Here is a 19,624-nt window from a genome sequence, read left to right as displayed (position 1 = left end):
AGAGAAAGCCAGGCACAATTTTTTTTTTTTTTTTTTGGAGAAAACAACCGCTTTAAGAGGAATATTTTGCAAGCAGGGTTGATACAGTGTGGTAAGACATTTTCAATTAACATCAATAAAAGGTTACTTTAGGTTTTACATACAGATGATAGTCAATCTTGCAAAATACATGGAACCACATTTACGCACATACAATTTTCATTGTACTGAGATCAAGCAGCACCTGAACAGTGAGTAAAACTACAATGACAATCCATACTTAGTTCAAAAAAAAAAAAAAGAAACAAAAAAAGGCGCACTGCCTTTCCAAAAGCCTAATAATGTGGAATGTCTTATATCTGAACAAATCTAACATGACAATTTAAGGGGTCCCTTAGAACTTTGAAACTGTGAATTTGTGAACATGATCAAGGAGCATTACACCAAGATGTCAGTGTCACAATACAGCCTGCCTCCTTTCTGTATGAGCCCACAGCAGAATTGCAGTTAGTTGAATACAGGATTGTACGTGTGTCTGGAAATTCAAACACAAAACTGTTTTGGGGTTGTGAAGCAAATGGAACGCCTACCATCACAGTGTTTGGTGGAAATCAACTGCCAGTTTAATTACCATACAATAAAACCTGTAAATATCATGAGGAATCACAAATAAGAAAAGTAACAAAAAAGGGATGAGAAATGCACAACAAACTAGCTGGGACAAAGGAATCTGGAAGGACGATTAGAATTCACAACACCCCCCTCCCCCCCCAGACCATACGCACAATCTTTCATATCCATTCACACTTGCTCATTCACTACATACAGACGCACAAAGCTGACAAAAACAACAGCAACATGGACTCACTAATCAATACAACATGTTTCCACAAAGTGACTGAATCTGCTAACAACTGAAAATTACCCTGTCACCTCACAGTGAACTGAGAGGGGTAAACTAGTTGGTCAGGAGCAATTCAGGCTGCTTGTCATACAGAAGTGGGAGGGGCTGATGGAGTGGAGGGGGATGTATATAAGCTGTCTGTGTTTAAGATAAGAGTGTAGGTGGATTAACAGTGCAATTCCATTAGTTTTCCCCATCTCCGGTCTCTCCCTCATCTGCCTGGTTTTCTGATGTCCACAGCTGGGAATAGATAAAAGACAACGTTATGATTTGTTGTAAATAATAAATACATCTGGATCAATCAGGTGTAAAGCAGCATGGAGTTTGAAACTCACAGTCAGGTTGTCCCTTAGTAGTTGCATGATCAGGGTGCTGTCTTTGTAAGAATCCTCGTTCAAAGTGTCAAGTTCAGCGATGGCTTCATCAAATGCCTGAAATTCAAAGATAAAACTTAATTAAATTAATCAAGCAGCATCCTCTAAAAACTGTTTACCAGTGACTAAATAAAACTAAAAATTTCTATGAATTTCAGCATTAAAAAGAATTGATCAAAAATCCCCTCCAATGTATGAAAGTAATTAAATGTTTCTGGCAATTTATGAAGCATACCATCTTCAGATCTTTACACATATAATTAACCTGTAAAATCTTCCAACACTATGCCTTTAAGCTTCAGTTCATACCGTCTTAGCCAGGCTGCAGGCCTTGTCCGGGTTGTTGAGGATTTCATAGTAGAAGACTGAGAAGTTGAGGGCCAGGCCAAGCCTAATGGGGTGTGTTGGCTGCATCTCTCCCTTGCTAATGTCAAAAGCTTGCTGGTACGCCTGCTGGGAATTCTCCACCGTGTCTTTAAGCAAAAAAAGATTGACAAAAAATTTACCTCACTATTTGCAATACATTTTAAAGGAGCACTGACTGTTTATTTCGCCACTTGGGGGCAGCGTAACAAGCAAAGACAACAATGGCATACAGTATTATCTTGTAACCGAAACAGAAAACCATTACATATTACATGAACTGACAGCAACACTAACAAAAATTGTCCATCGGACAAACGTAAGTCCAATATTCACTCTCTTTTAATCTCTGTTTTAGTCTCCACCCAGTGCTGAGGGATATATTTGGCTTTTTAAATACAAAATGGGGAAAATGTCTATCTGCCTTTTGGTGTTGAGCAGGGAGTCTATACAGTTGGTGCAACAGAGTTGGTTTCCCCCTAAAAAAAAAACAGCTGCCTGTTGTTGCTGAAAACAACATTGATGAGAGAGATAAGAATGAACCAAAACAACACACTTTAATCTTGCTACACAGAGCTGAGAGGAACTGCAGATTTGAGTGATAAATCTTTGTGAAAACTCTCATGTTAAAGCACAAAGCTATAATGTAAATCACATCTTCACTTACCCTTCTTAGTATCCCCAGATGCAACCTCAGACAGGTATCTATAATAGTCGCCTTTCATTTTCAGGTAGAACACCTTGCTTTCAGCAGCAGATGCATTGGCAATGAGATAGTTGTCCAGTAGGCCCTGAAAACAACAGATTAGTTTTTCAGTTTTGTGATATACAAGCTAATACATGAGCACGGTGTATGAATTATGACTGTTTTTCAGCGCCAAAGAAATTAAAAGTCCTTACGAGCACATCGTGGCAGATTTCCTGCAGCTCAGATTCAATCTTCTCCCTGTATTCACGTGCCATCTGCTGTTTTTTGTCATTGCCTTCAGTCTTCTGCTCAATGCTGGAGATAACGCGCCAGGATGAGCGACGTGCTCCTACCACATTCTTGTAGGCAACAGAGAGAAGGTTGCGCTCCTCGTTTGACAGCTCTGCACCTTGCTCTGTCACCGACTTCATGGCTGCGGCCATGTCATCGTAGCGCTCAGCCTGCTCAGCAAGCTTGGCCTTCTGTACCAGGTCGTTCTTATCCATTTTCTAGACTGAGGAAAAGAAAAGTCAGTATTAGAAGTTGTTTGTAGTTCATCAAAAGACAAGGGAAAATATTTCACAGCATGCTGTCCATTCACCAGACATTTATTTGTGTTTTGAACTGATTATAAACTGATTTTATTTTGCTTTGGCAAACCAGATCTTTTAAACAAGGCAATTCAATGGAAAGCGAGAAGAAGCATTGCGAACTGGGCCCCTAGGCAAGTGGGTCAACCATACACATCTCTTGCTAAGGTTAGCTGCTAGCTGGACAAGGTTCTCCAATCCTGTCTCGTCTTTACCTATCATAGCCCAATTTGGTCTAAATGTGACTGAATCCAATTCGTCTTAAAGTCTTAACTGCTGTTATGATATAAAATTGAATACTGGCTCTTTGATCTTTGTTCCAATAGACACTTGCTGCATCAGACGTAGCTTTCCCGGGTCAGGTTTTAATGCCCTCCCCTGGTGATGCTAGCAAAGCTAGCAGAGTGATACATTTCGCTCACTGATGTTAACGTTAGCTTGTTACATTCGACTGATGTGATTAATCACTTGTTTCGTTCGTATTATATGTTGGCGACCTAACTGGAGTAGATAACGTTACTGGAGCTAATCTGTCGTATTCATGATAACGCAAAGCGGAGTGGCTAATAGCTAGCTAGCCACAGTCGTCTAACGTAGCGTTACCGCTATCTAACGGTAACGATCATTAGCTAGGCCAGCAAAACCAACGACCGACTTTAATGAAAAAAAGACACGATTGAGGTGTTGGTAATCAACCTTTGTCGTTTTAAACGATCAGCGGAAAATAAAATATTGTGCCGTAGTGCATTACTTTCGCGTTTAATTTATTTTCAGCAGCTGTGCCGCGGCCCGCCCAGCCTGCCGAGCCTGTCAGAACAAAGTGTCACGGAATCCGACCGTCGGTTAGCTCACTGGCTAGCAGCTAATGCTAACGTTAGCCAGCGAGCTAACCGACTAGCCTTTCACAAATCAGGCTAGCCTGCTCCGTTAGCATGACGGCTTCTCAACGGGATCCAACCGGACACGATGAAACGGCCATTCTAACATTGAGCTACGAATGAAAATCTAGTATTATAAAGCGCTATTCATACGTGCGAGGTTATTATACTCACAATATTGGCGGCTTTTAATCCTGCTTTTTTTTCTCTCTCTGGACGATTCAGCCTCCGTCCTCCGTCTCGCTCAGCGTATCGTTCAGGGCAGTACCACTTCCGCTACACTGGCACTTCTGTTTCCTCTTTTCTCACCACACATCTGCCTTACGTAATGCAGCCACTGTTCATATGCTAAATAACACAATTAATACAACCAAACTTAAAATAAAGCTTTAAAAAAACCACGCTCATCACGTGCGCTGTGTCTAAATCTAACAACGTCTTACTTTCACAATAGACGTTTTTTTCGGCTTCATTGTTTTGCTTAATTTTATTCGTCTCTTTATTCAGTTCTAATTCCATTTTCTATCATTTTATATCTCGTTAGTGAACTTGTTTTTATCTTATATTTTACCTTATCTGATTTTGTTCTTAATTTGCTGCCCTGTGCGAAGCACTTTGCAGCTTGAGTTTTGTAAAGTGCTTGCTTCAATCTGAATTAAATCAAATATTCATATATACTGGATATATACTGCCCATTAAATTATCCCTTCTTAATGCACTTTCAATATAAGAGATGTCGGACAAAATCCCCAAAACACAGAGTTTTGTGCATAAAATTATTCAGAATTTTATGTGAAATTGATGTGATACTTCGGCAGGCTGAGTTAAACAGATCAAGTCAATGTCTTCCAAAGTCCCAGTGCAACTTTGATGGAAAACTAGAGTTTCTGTTGAAGAAATTTTGTCAACTGTCCAGCTGCTTAAAGGGAAAAATGTTGATCATAATTCAGAAAAGGAATATAGCTGCACATGTTCTCGAAATAAACTCAGAGTTCACAAATGACAAAATGATTTCATCCTCAAAAATGTCTGTTCCTCCATAGGAAAGCAGCACTCTCCTAAAGAGACAGAGTGTATTAACTACTGTTATTAAGTTGTTATGTGAGCTTAAGTATTAAGTTGAAAAACAGAGATATTCAAAACGGTTTTCTTTCTCAAGCACGGTGCTTGTTTTGGCAACTCATTTTATAAATCACTCCATTTTTCACCATCAGTATCTGGAACCAGGGACCACTCTGTTTTTCCAATAACAACATTCTTTTAGCACTTAAAGTAAAATTTTAAAAGCAACGTTCGTTAGGTTAACTTGGTGATTTGCCTACAACCAGTTTTTTAAATCATAACTTTGTGCCACCTATATTCTACTCACCAACAACAGACATAATATACATAATACTGTGTTCTAGTCTTAAAGAGTCATCATGACCACTGAGAGGGAGGCAATCACAGCACCTATTGAGTTAAAGTTTGTTTCCCTTTCTTACTCAGCGGTATACTGGCAGCTTAATAGAAACTGTATGGAAAATTTTCCTGCTCACATGTACCTCAGATCCCAGCCTAGCAGACAGCACTCTCTCCTCTCACCAAGACATCATGATGCAACTAAGGACTTTAATTTTCACATCTGTTATGCTCCCATGGATACTGTCTTCTGCAGCAAAAGATGAATACATGGAGGCACGAAAACCTAAGGTAAAAATATATTCTGGGATTTTTAACACTGAGTTGTTGGGAGGAAAAGTACAGCTATTATGAAGATTTCTTCTTTTTGCAGAGAGACATTGCAAACCTTGCTGACTATGTCTCCCCTCAAGTCTCAAACACCAACATAGAAGCCCCAAAAGCTGCTGGTAAGGTTTGTTTAAACAGATAAATAGTTTTCAACAACTGCTTCAAAGCCGATTATGCAACACTTGATGAGGCATTCTTCCACATTTTTGTGAATGTAGCTAAAGCCTGTATTATGTAATAATGGGGCCGATCAAGTGTCCTCATCTAAACTGTGTGTAGGGCATTTTAAGCTACAGTCACATCACCGAGACCAATTAGTTGACTGATTAAAAAAACACTGTTTTTTTCAGAGCTGCCGACATGTCTACTGTGTGTTTGCCTGAGTGGGTCTGTTTACTGTGAGGAGGTGTCCCCTGAAATGTCAGCTGTCCCCACACTGCCAAAGGAAACAGCATATCTCTATGCACGTTTCAACAAAATCACAAAAATACGCAATAAAGACTTTGCAGACATGGGTAAATAGAAGTCGTTAAAATATTTGGCTACTGCTCTTCTTGTGAATGTCACCTCTCGAGCGCTCCCTCCTTTCTTTTTCCAGCCACACTAAGAAGAATTGACCTGAGTGAGAATCTCATCTCTGTGATAGAAGATGGTGCTTTTTCAAGACTTCCCAATCTTGAGGAGCTCACTCTTGCAGAAAACAGACTGACCAAACTTCCTACACTTCCCACCAAGCTAGTTTTGTTCAATGCCAATTTCAACAAGCTAAAAACCCAGGGAGTAAAGGCAACTGCTTTTAAAGTAAGTTTGCAAGTGATTCTACATATCTCATGCTAAATTGTTTCAGGCATTTTGTACTTTGGATGTGTAATAGAGAAAGTAGCCTAATTTAGGATCTTTTGTTGTTGCAGAAACTTACGAGACTGGCGTACCTTTACCTTGGAAACAATGAGCTGACAGCAGTGCCCCAACTTCCAGAGTCACTTCATGTTGTGCACCTGCATGTAAGTTTGTCTGTTATTCACTGCAATCACAGCAATGCATCAGAGATGCTCTGTAGAAGCTATTAGATTTCTGTCTGTCTGTGGAGCCAGTAGTAGCTAAGTGATGGGCCAATTTTGTGTCCTTGGATTGGTCCCCCTCAGAACAACAACATCTCAACAATAACAGATGAGACGTTCTGCAGAGGTAACACCAGTCACTACATCCGGACCAACATGAACGAGGTGAGACTGGATGGTAACCCCCTCAAGCTGTCACAGCACCCTAACAGCTTCATCTGTCTGCAGTCTCTCCCTGTCGGATGGTACAACTGAAACTGCAAAAGCATGCTTTTGATAGAGGTAAACCTTAAAGGGCCAGTTCTGTGTAAACTGAAGGATGCAGATACACAAGTAGTAAAAATACCATCTACAAAATACAGTTCTTAAGTTACATTTTATATACTCAAATCCACCATACAGTTCAAGACAATGTATCAGTTTTTTACAATCAGACAGAAATCATATAATTACAGAATAGATTTAAACAGGGGAAATTCAGAACTTGATTTTGTTTCTTAACAGTGCTATCCACCAGTATGAGACTCATCTGTGTAAAATCATCCAAGATGTCAGTAAATACAAAGACTCTTGTATTTTTTTTTTATTTTTAGATACAATTTTGGCAGGAGCTATGCAATGTTTTCAACATCAGCAATCGACCTGGATATGGTCATCCTGAACAAATTAGACTATTGTTGTGATTTATTTCAGCCGTATTATCACAGCTGTATTGCTAATGTTTCTTAAACCGACGACCATATAAACAATAAAAGATGCATGCTGGAAGATATTTCTTTCATTCTTGATTCCTTATAACTGTGATACGGTTGTTGTTGCTGTAATAACCCAGTAAGGTGCTATGAAGTTTATTCCAGTCTGTCTGAAACAAATAAGGGAGTGAGGGTCCAAGAATGTGTCCTTCAATGACACACGTGAAGTTCACATCAAATCCGATCCTGACCGTCATTCACTTGGCTGCAGGCTCATTAAGAGCTATCAGTTCCTCTGCTACCTTCTGCTGGTACTCCCGTTCTGATCGTTTTCTTCGGTAGACATCATCTGGAAAGAAAAGATGACAAAATAAATGAGGTTTAGTATCTGTAACATAGACAGCTTTGATGCAAGCTTCGGCGAATAGGAAAGCAATAGCATTCACAATAACAGCAAACAGGATGACGTGTCTAAGCAGGAAAAGTACAGGTGTTACGAATAAAATTAACAGTGGTTCTGTCCTGTCCAAGTGTCCTTGTAAGCTATGACAGTGTGAGTGAGCCAGCATGCACAACAGACCTTTTTCCACAGCAGGTGTTTGGCTTGTCATGGCAGGAAAAGCATAGTTGTAATTAAAAAACCTTCTTAACAACTGTATTCCATTCAGATCAGACGGTTTCCGGCTGCTGATATCACTGACTTACTGGGACACTTAATGGATCTGAGCTATTGTTCGCAAAATTTGCTTGATCTATGCTTTTCCTCCAAATGTCTTTGGTGAAAAAGGTCTACACCAGGACTCTGAAGCCAAAACAGCTGAAATTCAGTTATAATGCTTTTTTTTCCACTTCTGTCTTTCCTACAGTGACACGTCAAAATTTCTTCTGTGAAAAGGGGCCTGTTAATTATCCTGCAGACCTTTTTCAAATCTGGAAAGATATCCAATAAGTAAAGTACTTAGAAGCTGAGGAATGAAACTAGGAATAGGCTGTTTTCTGTAGAGGAAAACATTTCTCTGTATCCCTAAATGGCCTCAGAATACAGATATAATGTGCAGGGCTGTTTTTTCTTTTTATAACAGAAGAGGATTTTTGAACCCTTTCAGTTCTCCTGAAATGGCACATTTGAGCACATCTGGAATAATGTAATATGGGTTCAGGGAGTTCTTTTTCTTTTCATTTTTTTTTTGGAGTGACCTATCTACTCACTACAGGTACAGCTACAGACATATGAAAATAATATACTAAAATACTAAATACATACTTCTGCTTTTAAATAAAAAACATGTGAGTACAGCATCAAACACTACTTGCATGCATTAATGATGCATTAATGCATCAGTAATTATAATCCAATAATATAAGACGTTATAGCTTTAACAATTAAGTCAATTAGCCATTTAGTTAATGAACAGAAAACTAAACATTTCTGACAATCGATGACTTGCATAAGTTGTTTATGGAGCAAAAATGTCAAACATTATCTCTCTCTGTGGTTCAAGCTTTCTCTGTTTTATATCACTATAAACTGAGCATCTCAAAGAAAAGTTTTGAAGGCATTATTGTTTATATCTTCATGTAATCAATACTGTGTCAAAATATATTATATGATATTTGTTTTGCTCTGTGGTAGCAACTGTAAATACAGAGTGGGCTCCAACAGTATGTAAGTAACCTACATTTAAGTACAGTTGGCTACTTAAAATGTCTGTTTCTCATCTTTCTCTCACTTTTTCCATACTTGTGGTTGCAGAGCACAGGACAGGAATGACGCTACAGTAAGGGAAAGTTTGAGGACATATTTGAAAGGTCGACAAGGGTGCAGTGCTCCAAATGTGTATACAAGCTTATGTCTAGCAAAAGGCAAAATGGGAAAGGGGGGTACTCCATATCATTTCGGCCTACATACTGATTAATAGATTTATCAGAAATCAATCCTCCATCTTGTAGGTCCTGGTTTTGTAGGTCGACTAGTTTTGGTTTATAGTGTAGTAACATTGTGTTTAATTAAACTGCGCCCATTTTTCTGTGTCACTTAAACAAAGAAAAGTGGAAGCAGTTTGATGAAAAACGAACCTGGGGAATTTTTTATTCAAACAGTAAATAACATAGTAGAACGGTAGAGCTGTAGAAGCAAACAAAAACAAAATAAATGAATAATCATGATCAATAGGCCTGGCAGCTATTTTCTATTCGACTGATCGTTCGGTGTATAAAAAGAAAAAAAAAATAGTGAAAAACAACATGTTTCATATTTAAATTACTTGTTTTGACTATCCAGCAGTCAAAAAGCCAAAGATGCTGAGATTACTCTTATAAAAAAAGACTGTGACATTTTTTGGCGTTGCTGCTAATCAAATATCAAACAACTGCAGCCAGTTAATTTACTGTTCTAACTGCTCAATTAAGCAGACTGGAAATGAATCTGGCTGTGGCTGTAGGCTCATTGTAAACTCGTAGTAAACACATTGAAAATTTAATAAGCCTTAGCTTAAACGTTTAAAGTTAACTGCAGCGCCATGCCAGACAGGTAGTAATTAATATTGTATAGGAGACCAGAAAGTATTAAATGCATATCAGACGAGAGACCTGGTTAGTTTGGGTCTATCCATTTGTTTTTTAACAGCCGGTAACGGACACTGAACAGGTACGGTACGGAGGCTAACAAGCTAACAGGCATCACGCTAGTTGGACAAAGCTAAGGCTTTACTATAAAACAGACACCCATTTTGTCACTTTACACTCACAGAAAGTCTCCTTTCCTATCCTCACGTTGATCATGATCCACTCCATGACCCCTCCGATGCAAAAAAAGATAGGAAGGAACCTGTACGTCCCAAGACGACGTTTACCGGGGACAAGGCTCAGAAAGTATTTTAGGTTTTTATTCCTCTGAAGCATCATGGCTCACAGACATACATAAGTCGTGTTCCGATAAAGAGTTTACAGTGGCGTGGGGGAACTCTTAAGGTAAGTTATTCCAAAGACAGAGCCGCATGGACCTTTGACATGTCCTTTACAAGTGTTATGAGAGAAATGGACGTGAGAGGGTGCGCTCGGTGTGTTACATGGCATAAAGCAAATGGGCGGAGTAGTCTAGAATGTAGGGCAGAATCAATGGCAGCTCGACGTTGTAAATCAAAACAAATGCACCCAAGGAGAGTCGTAATGTTGCGTTTAAGTCATGTTGTTTTTTTATACGCTTTGTGGTTTAAACCTTAATTATGAACAGCCGAGCGGGTAAAAAACGTGCATGAACGTCAGCTTTCGACTTGTATTTCCGATTGGGGGGATGAAGAGAGTTTTTCACACCAGTTTTTTGACACTTGATGAAAAAAAAACTACACACACGTCACGGTACAAAATAAAATCCAGAATTACTATTAATATACTCGATTCAGCTACATTCAAATGAGATAAACACTACATATTTGTATCTGTTTCACTTGGTTCACTGATAATTTAGGTTGATTATCTGGTGTGGCTACAAGGTTAGCAGAAGGGCTAACCACCTTATAAAACCGTGGACACCCAATGTTGAGTTTTCTTCCCATTCTGCCATGAATGCAGCACAACATCCGGTTATCTTGTGTGTTACGGTTTGTGTGTATGTTGATTCAGACAATGTGATATAATGTGAGAGTTATGGTTCATTGAACCACTTAACTTAAAGATTTATGCAAAAAGAAACAGCCAATCAAGAGTTTAAAGGTCCTATAACGTCAATAGTTTTGTTTTTATTTTTTTTTTCTATATACACATCAGCGAGATATTTGCATTTTAAATGTGCAGTGTGAAAACTGCTTTTTGGATATATTTATAAGTACACATTTTATTTTACAATAAAAGGTGTCCTGACCTTTTTTTCTGCATAAGTAACATGACAAAAACAATGTAGGCAATGTAGAGGTGGATAAATGATAAATTATGAGAATGAGAATTATGGTCACCACTACATGGTATGTCTCCTTTGAATGCTTGAGAATAAATAAATGACCACTGGTTCATTAATGATACAGCAGTCTTTGTGGTCAGTATTGACTCTCTTTAGTTGGACGGTGAGCTTTTAGTTTATAAAGTCCTGTCAATCAATGAGAAATGATGCAAAGTTAAATCAATCTATTGATTAATGCATGACTGCATGTCCCTTGAGGTCATCCCTTAAAATACAAACTCAGAGTGTGTACATTTAAAATTAACTGGAGATGAATTATCACATCACTTTGCCATTTAAATAAAAGGTGAGATCTGCAGTTTTCTAAGGAAACCATGAAAATCTTTACAATGTTTTGATTTTTTAAAAGTGAAATAGATTTTTTTTCTTTTTCATGTCTTTGAAATTCCCGACATGATGGTTACCAGTACATTGTGTATTATAATAAACACATTAAACAAAATGAATTTATGGATATTTCAAAGTGTTTCTTTTCTGATGTCTTCTCTACTGAAATTCAATAAATAATCTACAAAGTAGGTCAATCGTATTCAAATGATGCTGTAGGGCTGCACTGGCATACAAAAGAAAAACACGAATACACAGTAATGGTATGTGATTCCCCCCATAGACACACTCATTATTTTCACCAAATGAATGGTTTAAACTGCATTTATGAAAACATTTTTCTCCCAGCACTCAGTTTACTCAAAGAAATTAGTTCTCTGGCACAAAACGTTATTGAAGACAACATTAGCAGCCACTTTTAATTTGTGCTTTATAGCAGAAAGTAAGTGGTAGTCCACATAGCAGCATGGCATATGTAAGACATGGAGCTCTCCTTTCAATATCACCTTTATAAATGTAACTTATGTACCTTAGCCAGAAAAGATTTTGTTCCTGTTTGAAAAAACATATGCGCAAAATGCCACTGAGTTAAGGTGAAAAGTTCAGCGGTGAAGCAAAATTTAATGACTGACAAATACACAAATGGGTTTATTTTGGCTGGAATGACCGAACACATCACTGTTGATATGAGCTCTAAAGTGTAACAGCATCACATCATACTGCAAAGCGCACACAGCAAATACATATACATATACAAGACAGACACATGCAACAACTACTAGGATCTTCAGAAACAGTACCATACACGGAGATAATAGAGAGCTAAGAGACTAATTTTAAAATCTACTGTCAACTCACCAGAAAAAAATTCGGGCTAAAGATAATTATAGTTATTATTATTTTTAAAAAGTACACTCCTGACACCTTGGGATCTAAAAATGTTCTTTGTTCAGGGCCTCTAGTCCAGAACACAAATTAACTTCTGAGCCAGACTGATTTTACAATATCCTCTTTTTGACTCCTCCCACATTGTGGCCTAAATTTACATTAATGCATGATAAGATGTGGATTTGATACCATAAGTCGGCACCAAGTCTGAAATCATGGCTACCTGCAATTATTTATTAGTAATTTTGGGATAAACAAATACAGGTATTAGACCAGCATTAAATCATAATTATTCCTGTAAAAATCAATGTACCCACATTTTTAGCATCATTGGGGTATAATACAGTGTTACCTAAATGAATAAAATCATAACTAGAGGGCCTACTTGCTACTTAATGACAAATGCTGTTTAGGTTTCGTAATGCCCAATATTTAGTGGTAGCACAAAGAAAGTGTTTTAGTCTGATAACACTGATGCACTCAAACAGGTGAACAGATCAACAATTCACATTTATTGTTTTTATGCTGTCTGGACTTTGAAGTTTATACACTGTAACACACTGATCAATATCAGAAAAAAATCCTTATTAGTGAAACATTACTGAAACTAGAGGTCAGATTTGTTCTTTTTTTGACAATGATTTGTGTAATATAAAAGACAAGTGCCATCCACAACAACTGAGCTGTAAGTCAGTCTTCAACTTTGTGAGCTGGTCTACAGAAAGTCCAGTGATGCTCCACCGTGTTCTCGTTTGCACGCTCACTCATGTGATGCACACGCGTGTTCCTGATGGTGAAGCCTTGTTTCATAATGTAGTCCATGAGGTGAACCCTTAGGGACACCTCTTGATGATAGTCACATGGTCCGAAGGTGAACGACACCTGGCAGTCTCTGGTGTCCATCATGTGTTTGTTCCACTTGGTGAAGTTGTTGGAAATACCTTCCAGCAGGGCGTGAACCTTCGTAGTTATGGTTAGCTGTGTGATGATAACAGCGACTGGGTTTGAGTATTTCGACAGTTTCCGAGTGCTAGAGAGCTCCACGACCTGCTCAAAGATGTCAGGAGGGTACAGTGGCTTGGGATCATTAAGGCACTGGATCAAAGGTTCGATCTGGTAGAAATCTGCCTCTTTCCTCAGGAGGTCTGTCTCTGTGAAATCCATGGGCAGGGTGAGCTCGGATGTTCGCAGGAAGTTCAGGATGTACCGGAAAAGTGTCCCGTCCCGATCAATGAAATAATTCCCTTGGGAATCGCGAGTTGTGGGGAAGTCTCCCCTGAACATGGCGCCCAGCATGGAGTCTGGATAGCGCTGCAGGGTCGATAAACTGGTGGTGTACAAGTGGCCTCCCACATTCAAGGTAACAGGAGTAGTCATCTAGGTCAAAAAGGAGCAGAGAACAAGTTAAGAATCCCATGTTTTTGTAAAGTTAAAGTCAGCACTGGCCTGCTGCAGTTGTATACTCCAACATCCAAGATTAACTGATATATTGTTAATGTCATTGGACACCTAGAGAGTCTCTTGTTAACGAGTGGGTGACAGGAAAAGTTGCTGCATTTTTAAAGAATGTAACATTTATGATATGCATTTCTTACCCTATGGCCCCAGTCTCCATTATCCATTTGTAGAACAATACCCACTTGGTCAGAACCAATATAGAGATAGAACAGATATTGTTTGGTTCAACTGCACCTGTGAAAAAAAGACAGCCACATTAACTTGAGCTATAACAAAGTTATACCGAAAAGGAGGGACACACGTGTTTATCAGTACAGATAACAGCTCATGATACCTTTCTTGTTGCAATTTTGGCAACTATTCTGATAATCACATAATTATGTTAGTGCCGACATTTGTCAGATCGAGCTTCTCAAATGTGAAGATTTTAGACTTAACATCTTTAAATATCTTGATTTGTACAAACAACAGTTCAAAACCCAAAGATATTCCATTTACTGTCATGTTCAACAAATTTATGCATCAGATCCACACATTTACGAGGCTGGAAACAGCAAATATTTGTTTTTCTTTAAACTGACAAATTCAATCATCAAAATAGATGCAGATTAATTTTCTGTCCATTGACAAGTTGATTAATCAATTAATTATTTCAGTTCTACTTCATGAGCTCAGAAAAAAAGTAAATTTTAACGCCTGCATTTCCATTACAAGGAGCAAACTACCCGGTGTTGAAGATAATGTGATGTGACTGAAAGCTCCAGAACAGCAACTAAATTGGATTACTTTGTCAACTTTAATTTCCATGGTTAAGAATGAGCTCTCAACCTAATGTGTGTGCGAGAGGCCACGTTTATTGGTCAAGACTCAGGAGCAGAAATCAAAATCAATACTGTCTCTACAGTGAAAGTGAAACCTGGCGCTACTGAATGAACACAAACTCACTGACTCGCATTTCGTGAGTTACTCAGTCTGACAGAAACAATGAGACAGAAACTATCTTGTCAATGTTTTCTGAAGCCACCTAATGTATTTTTGATAGCTAGTGTTCAAAGTAGCCTCCAGCCTCAAAGCGTTTCACTATCTGTTGTGAAGCAACCTGAACGACGAGCTGGTACAGCAAACTACAAAAAAAGGCATTTTTAAAATATCAACGTTTTAAAGCTGTAAATCAAGCTTGAGCACAATGAATCACGTAGCGTTAAATACAACGTGAGGACCACAATGGAAATGTTTACCGTAGCCTGCTAGCTTACAGCTACTTACTTGCTAACTAGCATGCTAAACTGGCTAGCTGTCTGAGCCATTAACGTTAGCTGCTGTTCCTCCTAAGGTTAACGCCGGGGTCTTAATTAGGCTACCTGGAAGTAAAGTAGATTTCAAAACAAAGTCTTACCCACCTTCTTTCTTGTCTACTCGACTTTTCTTTTCTTTTTTTGGTCATGTAACAGCGGCCTGCGGTTTTGCATTTAACGGTGCAGTCTGTTAGTCATTGATGTTTGCCGCTGGTCGCACTAGGCAGCTGTGCTCGACTCCAGGCTGCAGCAAAACTGCGCACACAAGGAGGAAGGAGGTGGAGGAGGAGGTGAGGAAGAGATCATGCTGCAACCACAAACACCTCTACATGAATACACGCATTCACACATCTGCACACAGACACATGCATGGGACTTTTATTATCATGATCCAGTTAACAGCACAAATTAAATGCAGTTTATTTCAGCATCTTAGAAAAGCAGAAACACTACTGTATAACCCTTGCCTACTGGCTTAATGTATATATTTTTTGTATGGACATGCATGTCACGTATTTGGAACACATGAAGCATTTCGAAGGAAGGAGGTGATGAAAAGTCTTTTGTTCAGGAAGATTTCTTTATGCCACCCCTGGCATTCTGTTGCAAAATGATGAACTCCAGGATGAGTTTGGCAGTCCGACAAGGCCTCTCCATCACGACAGAGTGGCCACAGTTCTCTAGCAGGTCCACTCTGCATCCAGGCAACACCTCTGCAATAACTGCGGCTCCAGAGACATCCACCACCTGGACAAATATGGAATAATTATTATATCTATGAAGGTATTAGACTGTAGTTTCCCTATTGAGCCACCACCCTCAAGTTACAAGTTGGTACACAGCCACATGAATCATAGGATTAATTTAAAAGCAAAAGCCACCAGGTAATCACTTCTGTATTTATAAAGGCTTTGGCAAGTCACTGTATTAGTGGAACATCATCAAGTGTGCAGTTGTGAGGGAAATAGTAAACCCTTCCCATGTGGCACCTAGGGCTCAAGTAATAACTTTTTAAATATTATCAGCTTACCAGAATGTCAAGATTAACTTTACTATTGTTAACAAAAATAACAGATGCAAATAAATCTTCAGCAGCATCAGAAAAATGTAATAAATTTATTATTAAAGTTATTATTTAATATTATGCCCTGTTTAAAGTCCGGTCAGCTAGTTTGAGAGTATAGCGGGATCTAATCCTGTGTTTTCAGTTTCAACACTGAGGATACTTTTTTGTATGTATTTGGATTATGCTGGTTACCCTAATAACCACTACAGATGGATCTGTTAACTTATTGATTCAGATACTTGTACAGGTGCGACAATGGGGCATTAAAGGGGAAAGGAGGTGCACTGAGGCTACATATGTACAAGGCCCAGATTTATCTACTACATCACTGAACACATTATAGTTACCTGGTCTTGTTTGCCCCATATCACTTGTAAAGGTGCAGTGATCAGATGTAAGTGATCCTGTAAGGCATATCTTGATTTCTCACCAACAATCTCCATAAATACTAATAATAAAAACAAAAAAACAGCAAAGTTACTGGTCACATGGACTACACTGCATACTCACGTAGGAAATCCTAAAATTTTTCATACCAAAGTGAACTAACCTTCTTCGTAAAATGTGTTGTGAGGCTGCCGAACATCTACCAATCCTTGAAGAATCTAAACAACAAAAACAACCTTTAAACAATCAAAAATGTAGCAACCTTTGAAAAATTGAGTTGGGTGAATATTATTCTGTACCTTTTTTTGGTGATATTAAACACATTTTAGGATTACCATCCATTGTGAAATTCATAATGTTGTCAGTTTCATGTGTGGACCTGACCTGTTGAGGGATTTTAAAGCGAACATGGGAACAAAGTCTGAACATGTCCTCCATCTCTTCGGGTGTGGTGGGGATCAGAGGGATGTTTAATGTGTAATTGCTGTGCTCCAGGTCCTGCAGGTGATTGTCAAATTTGGTCTCACATGGATGTCTTATGCCTGCAGGATAAAAGCAGAGATGCACACTGACATTAATAAACATAAAACATAAAACAAAATTGCAAGCGACAAAGGAAAGGTTAAATAAATAACCGTGTGTGTGTTATCATGGTAATTTACGTAAGGTGATTTACCAATGCCACTTAGCACAGTGTTTACAGGCAAAGCTAAAATATACACAGTTGGGCCCTTTACCATTTAAGGTAGGTAGGTAGGTAGGTAGGGAAGGTCTACTGAAAGATCTAGTTGCATTATGGGAAATGTAGGAGACAGCATTTTAAGAGGTTGACCCACGTGGTGTCTTCTTAAAGTGAAAAATATTTATTGAGTTCTAAGTACAACCTTTCTTTTTCCAATACATTCATTACCTTGTACACACTCACATACACTTAAAACCTTGTAGGGTGTCATGGTGTGAACATGCAGTGCGTATACACTCATACATACACACACACACACACACACATACATACAGTGACTGACCGTCTGGACAGATGAGAGTCATACTACAGATTTCTGAGGTATAGCAGGCCGCGTAAACGCCGGCTACATTTCCCCCCATGGAGGTTCCCACCAGATGGAAAGGTTTCCTGTTCAAGTGAATGGTTTCCACAAACTGAGAAGAATGAGAGACAAAAACAGATTTTCAGTGGAATGATGTAGGGACCTGAAAAAAACATACGAATATTTTATACAGTAGCTCTCTCTTCAGTGTACCTGATGGATCCTTCTGACCTGCCCCTGGATGGAATAATCCTCTGTGTTGGTGCGTGTTGTTCCCTCGTGGCCAGGCATGTCCACACACACAATGTGCAGATGTTTTGGTAGATACTAGAGCAGTAGAAGAGACAATACACTTAATAAATTGCCTTTCTTTTACATTATTATAAAAATTTATCTGTTTGTGTTTTTAATGGCAAGTTTGAAGTGGAGTTCATAACAACAATCTGTTATGTTTGGAATTATCCTGACCTTGACAACAGTGAGCCATGTGTCTTTGTGAGCAGAGAAGGCATGCAGCATCAGAATGGAAGGTCTCATCCCAGGCTTTCCTCTGCACGAGTAACAGAAGCGATAGCCACCACAGTCTGCATAGCGTACCTGTAGACCCAGAGTCCTCCTCCAGTACCTGTAGAGAAGCAGGTTTATCAGAGTTGACACACAGAGACCTGACTCCACTGGTATTCAAATTTGGGCCAAGTGATAATGGGCTTAGATTCAAATTTTTATGAGCATGTGTTGCCAACTTTTTTTAGGTTACTGCTAAAATAAATTTAGGCTTTTATGTTGAGGCAAATTTATGATTTGGGGCTCTATAAAATAAAACTGAAGTGACTTGACAGACTGTTTCTCGCACCATATGCTCATAAAGGGCACATTCTTAAAGTCAATGAAACACGCACGTCTGTGTGTACATTGAGAGGTTATTTCCCTTCACAGAGATTAAAGCAATTTTAGTGTATGTGATGGGGGACAACATCCACAGTCCTTAACCACATGCTTATCATTGTATCCATGATGATAAAGGTCCATTAACCTTGGTGAAGTAGTCATTTCAGCTCAAACCACAATGTTTTTCTAAACTCCAAAAAATATATGGCTATGGCTTTTAACCTAACTAATGATCTTTTTTTGGGGGGGGGGGGGGGGGGGGTGCCTAAACCTAACCAAAACTTGACCATAGTGCTGTCACATTATAAAACTTGTTTACTTTTCAACATTTAATTGTACTGTTTTAAAAGGCAAACAAATTATGCTTCTTTTCTGGCCTCACTGTGCTAGCCACAGAACTAAATCATCTCTATTTATAGACAGCTTCTCTCTTTGAGATGACATCTGTTGGAGAATTGTAATTTCTTGCCCTTCCCTGGCACCCTAGAGGGAATTCACATCAAGCATTAAAAAAATATAAAGTGGAGGACAGGACAACAAATATCCGGCTTACCAGTAATAAATTTTAATGAGAGCTGAGGGCCAAAGAAGAAAGGAAGCGACAAAGGCCAGAATGGGAATAGCCAGTGTTCCCCCAGCAATGATAAACAGGTTCAAAACGTCTAGCTCAGCTGCCATGGCTGCCTCACCTAAAAAATACACAAACACGCATGACACACATGCAGTATCATCAGTATGAAATATCTTTGGAAGGGCAAAGTTAGTCTCCAACATCCATACAATGCTTTGTTAAGAAATAAAACCTTTACAAATTAACTTAAACGATGTGTGTGTACAGTACATTAAGTCATGTTACTAACAATAATTGTATATAACCAAGAGGTAAAAGTTGTACACAGTTTAAATATGTAAAGCATGTTTTTATCCCACGACATGCCTTTTCAAAAACATAAAAACTTACTTATCAGATGATTTTTTTCCCCTCCTTGTTTCTTCTGCCTCAGACAAACACATGTGACTGCTGGTTCAACTGGGATTCTGTTGATTAGTTTTA

General features: G+C 38.7%; 5 protein-coding genes across 6 annotated transcripts; 1 reads left to right on the top strand and 4 right to left on the bottom strand.

Annotated features, from left to right (window-relative positions):
* Positions 1-8: 8 nt before the first annotated feature.
* LOC121188074 (14-3-3 protein beta/alpha-1-like) lies at positions 9-4,054 on the bottom strand. Its single transcript, XM_041047630.1, has 6 exons — positions 3,951-4,054; positions 2,521-2,822; positions 2,288-2,411; positions 1,567-1,730; positions 1,219-1,314; positions 9-1,123 (listed from the first exon to the last, which is right to left on the bottom strand). Exons 2-6 carry the CDS (start codon positions 2,812-2,814, stop codon positions 1,067-1,069), a joined length of 735 nt encoding a protein of 244 aa, XP_040903564.1. The 5' UTR covers positions 2,815-2,822; positions 3,951-4,054; the 3' UTR covers positions 9-1,066.
* Positions 4,055-5,326: 1,272 nt separating this feature from the next.
* On the top strand, positions 5,327-6,945 carry ognb (osteoglycin, paralog b). The gene is made up of 6 exons (XM_041047616.1): positions 5,327-5,468; positions 5,551-5,626; positions 5,858-6,022; positions 6,106-6,308; positions 6,419-6,511; positions 6,653-6,945. Exons 1-6 carry the CDS (start codon positions 5,370-5,372, stop codon positions 6,821-6,823), a joined length of 807 nt encoding a protein of 268 aa, XP_040903550.1. The 5' UTR covers positions 5,327-5,369; the 3' UTR covers positions 6,824-6,945.
* Positions 6,946-7,469: 524 nt separating this feature from the next.
* Positions 7,470-10,292, bottom strand: LOC121188077 (small integral membrane protein 4). The gene is made up of 2 exons (XM_041047645.1): positions 10,008-10,292; positions 7,470-7,609 (listed from the first exon to the last, which is right to left on the bottom strand). Exons 1-2 carry the CDS (start codon positions 10,162-10,164, stop codon positions 7,518-7,520), a joined length of 249 nt encoding a protein of 82 aa, XP_040903579.1. The 5' UTR covers positions 10,165-10,292; the 3' UTR covers positions 7,470-7,517.
* A 1,878-nt stretch (positions 10,293-12,170) lies between these two features.
* Positions 12,171-15,422, bottom strand: kctd6b (potassium channel tetramerization domain containing 6b). 2 transcript variants are annotated; one of them, XM_041045943.1, is made up of 3 exons: positions 15,285-15,422; positions 14,026-14,122; positions 12,171-13,807 (listed from the first exon to the last, which is right to left on the bottom strand). In XM_041045943.1, exons 2-3 carry the CDS (start codon positions 14,050-14,052, stop codon positions 13,121-13,123), a joined length of 714 nt encoding a protein of 237 aa, XP_040901877.1. In that variant the 5' UTR covers positions 14,053-14,122; positions 15,285-15,422; the 3' UTR covers positions 12,171-13,120. The 2 variants fall into 2 exon arrangements, with proteins under 2 accessions (XP_040901877.1, XP_040901868.1); XM_041045934.1 differs by having other exon boundaries at positions 15,289-15,422.
* A 221-nt stretch (positions 15,423-15,643) lies between these two features.
* abhd6b (abhydrolase domain containing 6, acylglycerol lipase b) lies at positions 15,644-19,624 on the bottom strand. Its single transcript, XM_041058492.1, has 9 exons — positions 19,532-19,624; positions 19,124-19,259; positions 18,151-18,307; positions 17,896-18,009; positions 17,662-17,794; positions 17,021-17,178; positions 16,800-16,854; positions 16,597-16,697; positions 15,644-15,930 (listed from the first exon to the last, which is right to left on the bottom strand). The coding sequence occupies exons 2-9, from the start codon at positions 19,246-19,248 to the stop codon at positions 15,751-15,753; spliced, it is 1,023 nt and encodes a 340-aa protein (XP_040914426.1). The 5' UTR covers positions 19,249-19,259; positions 19,532-19,624; the 3' UTR covers positions 15,644-15,750.

This window comes from Toxotes jaculatrix, chromosome 2 (genome assembly GCF_017976425.1).
Source record: "Toxotes jaculatrix isolate fToxJac2 chromosome 2, fToxJac2.pri, whole genome shotgun sequence".
NCBI lineage: Eukaryota > Metazoa > Chordata > Actinopteri > Toxotidae > Toxotes > Toxotes jaculatrix.
This window is presented reverse-complemented; position numbering and strand designations above follow the sequence as displayed.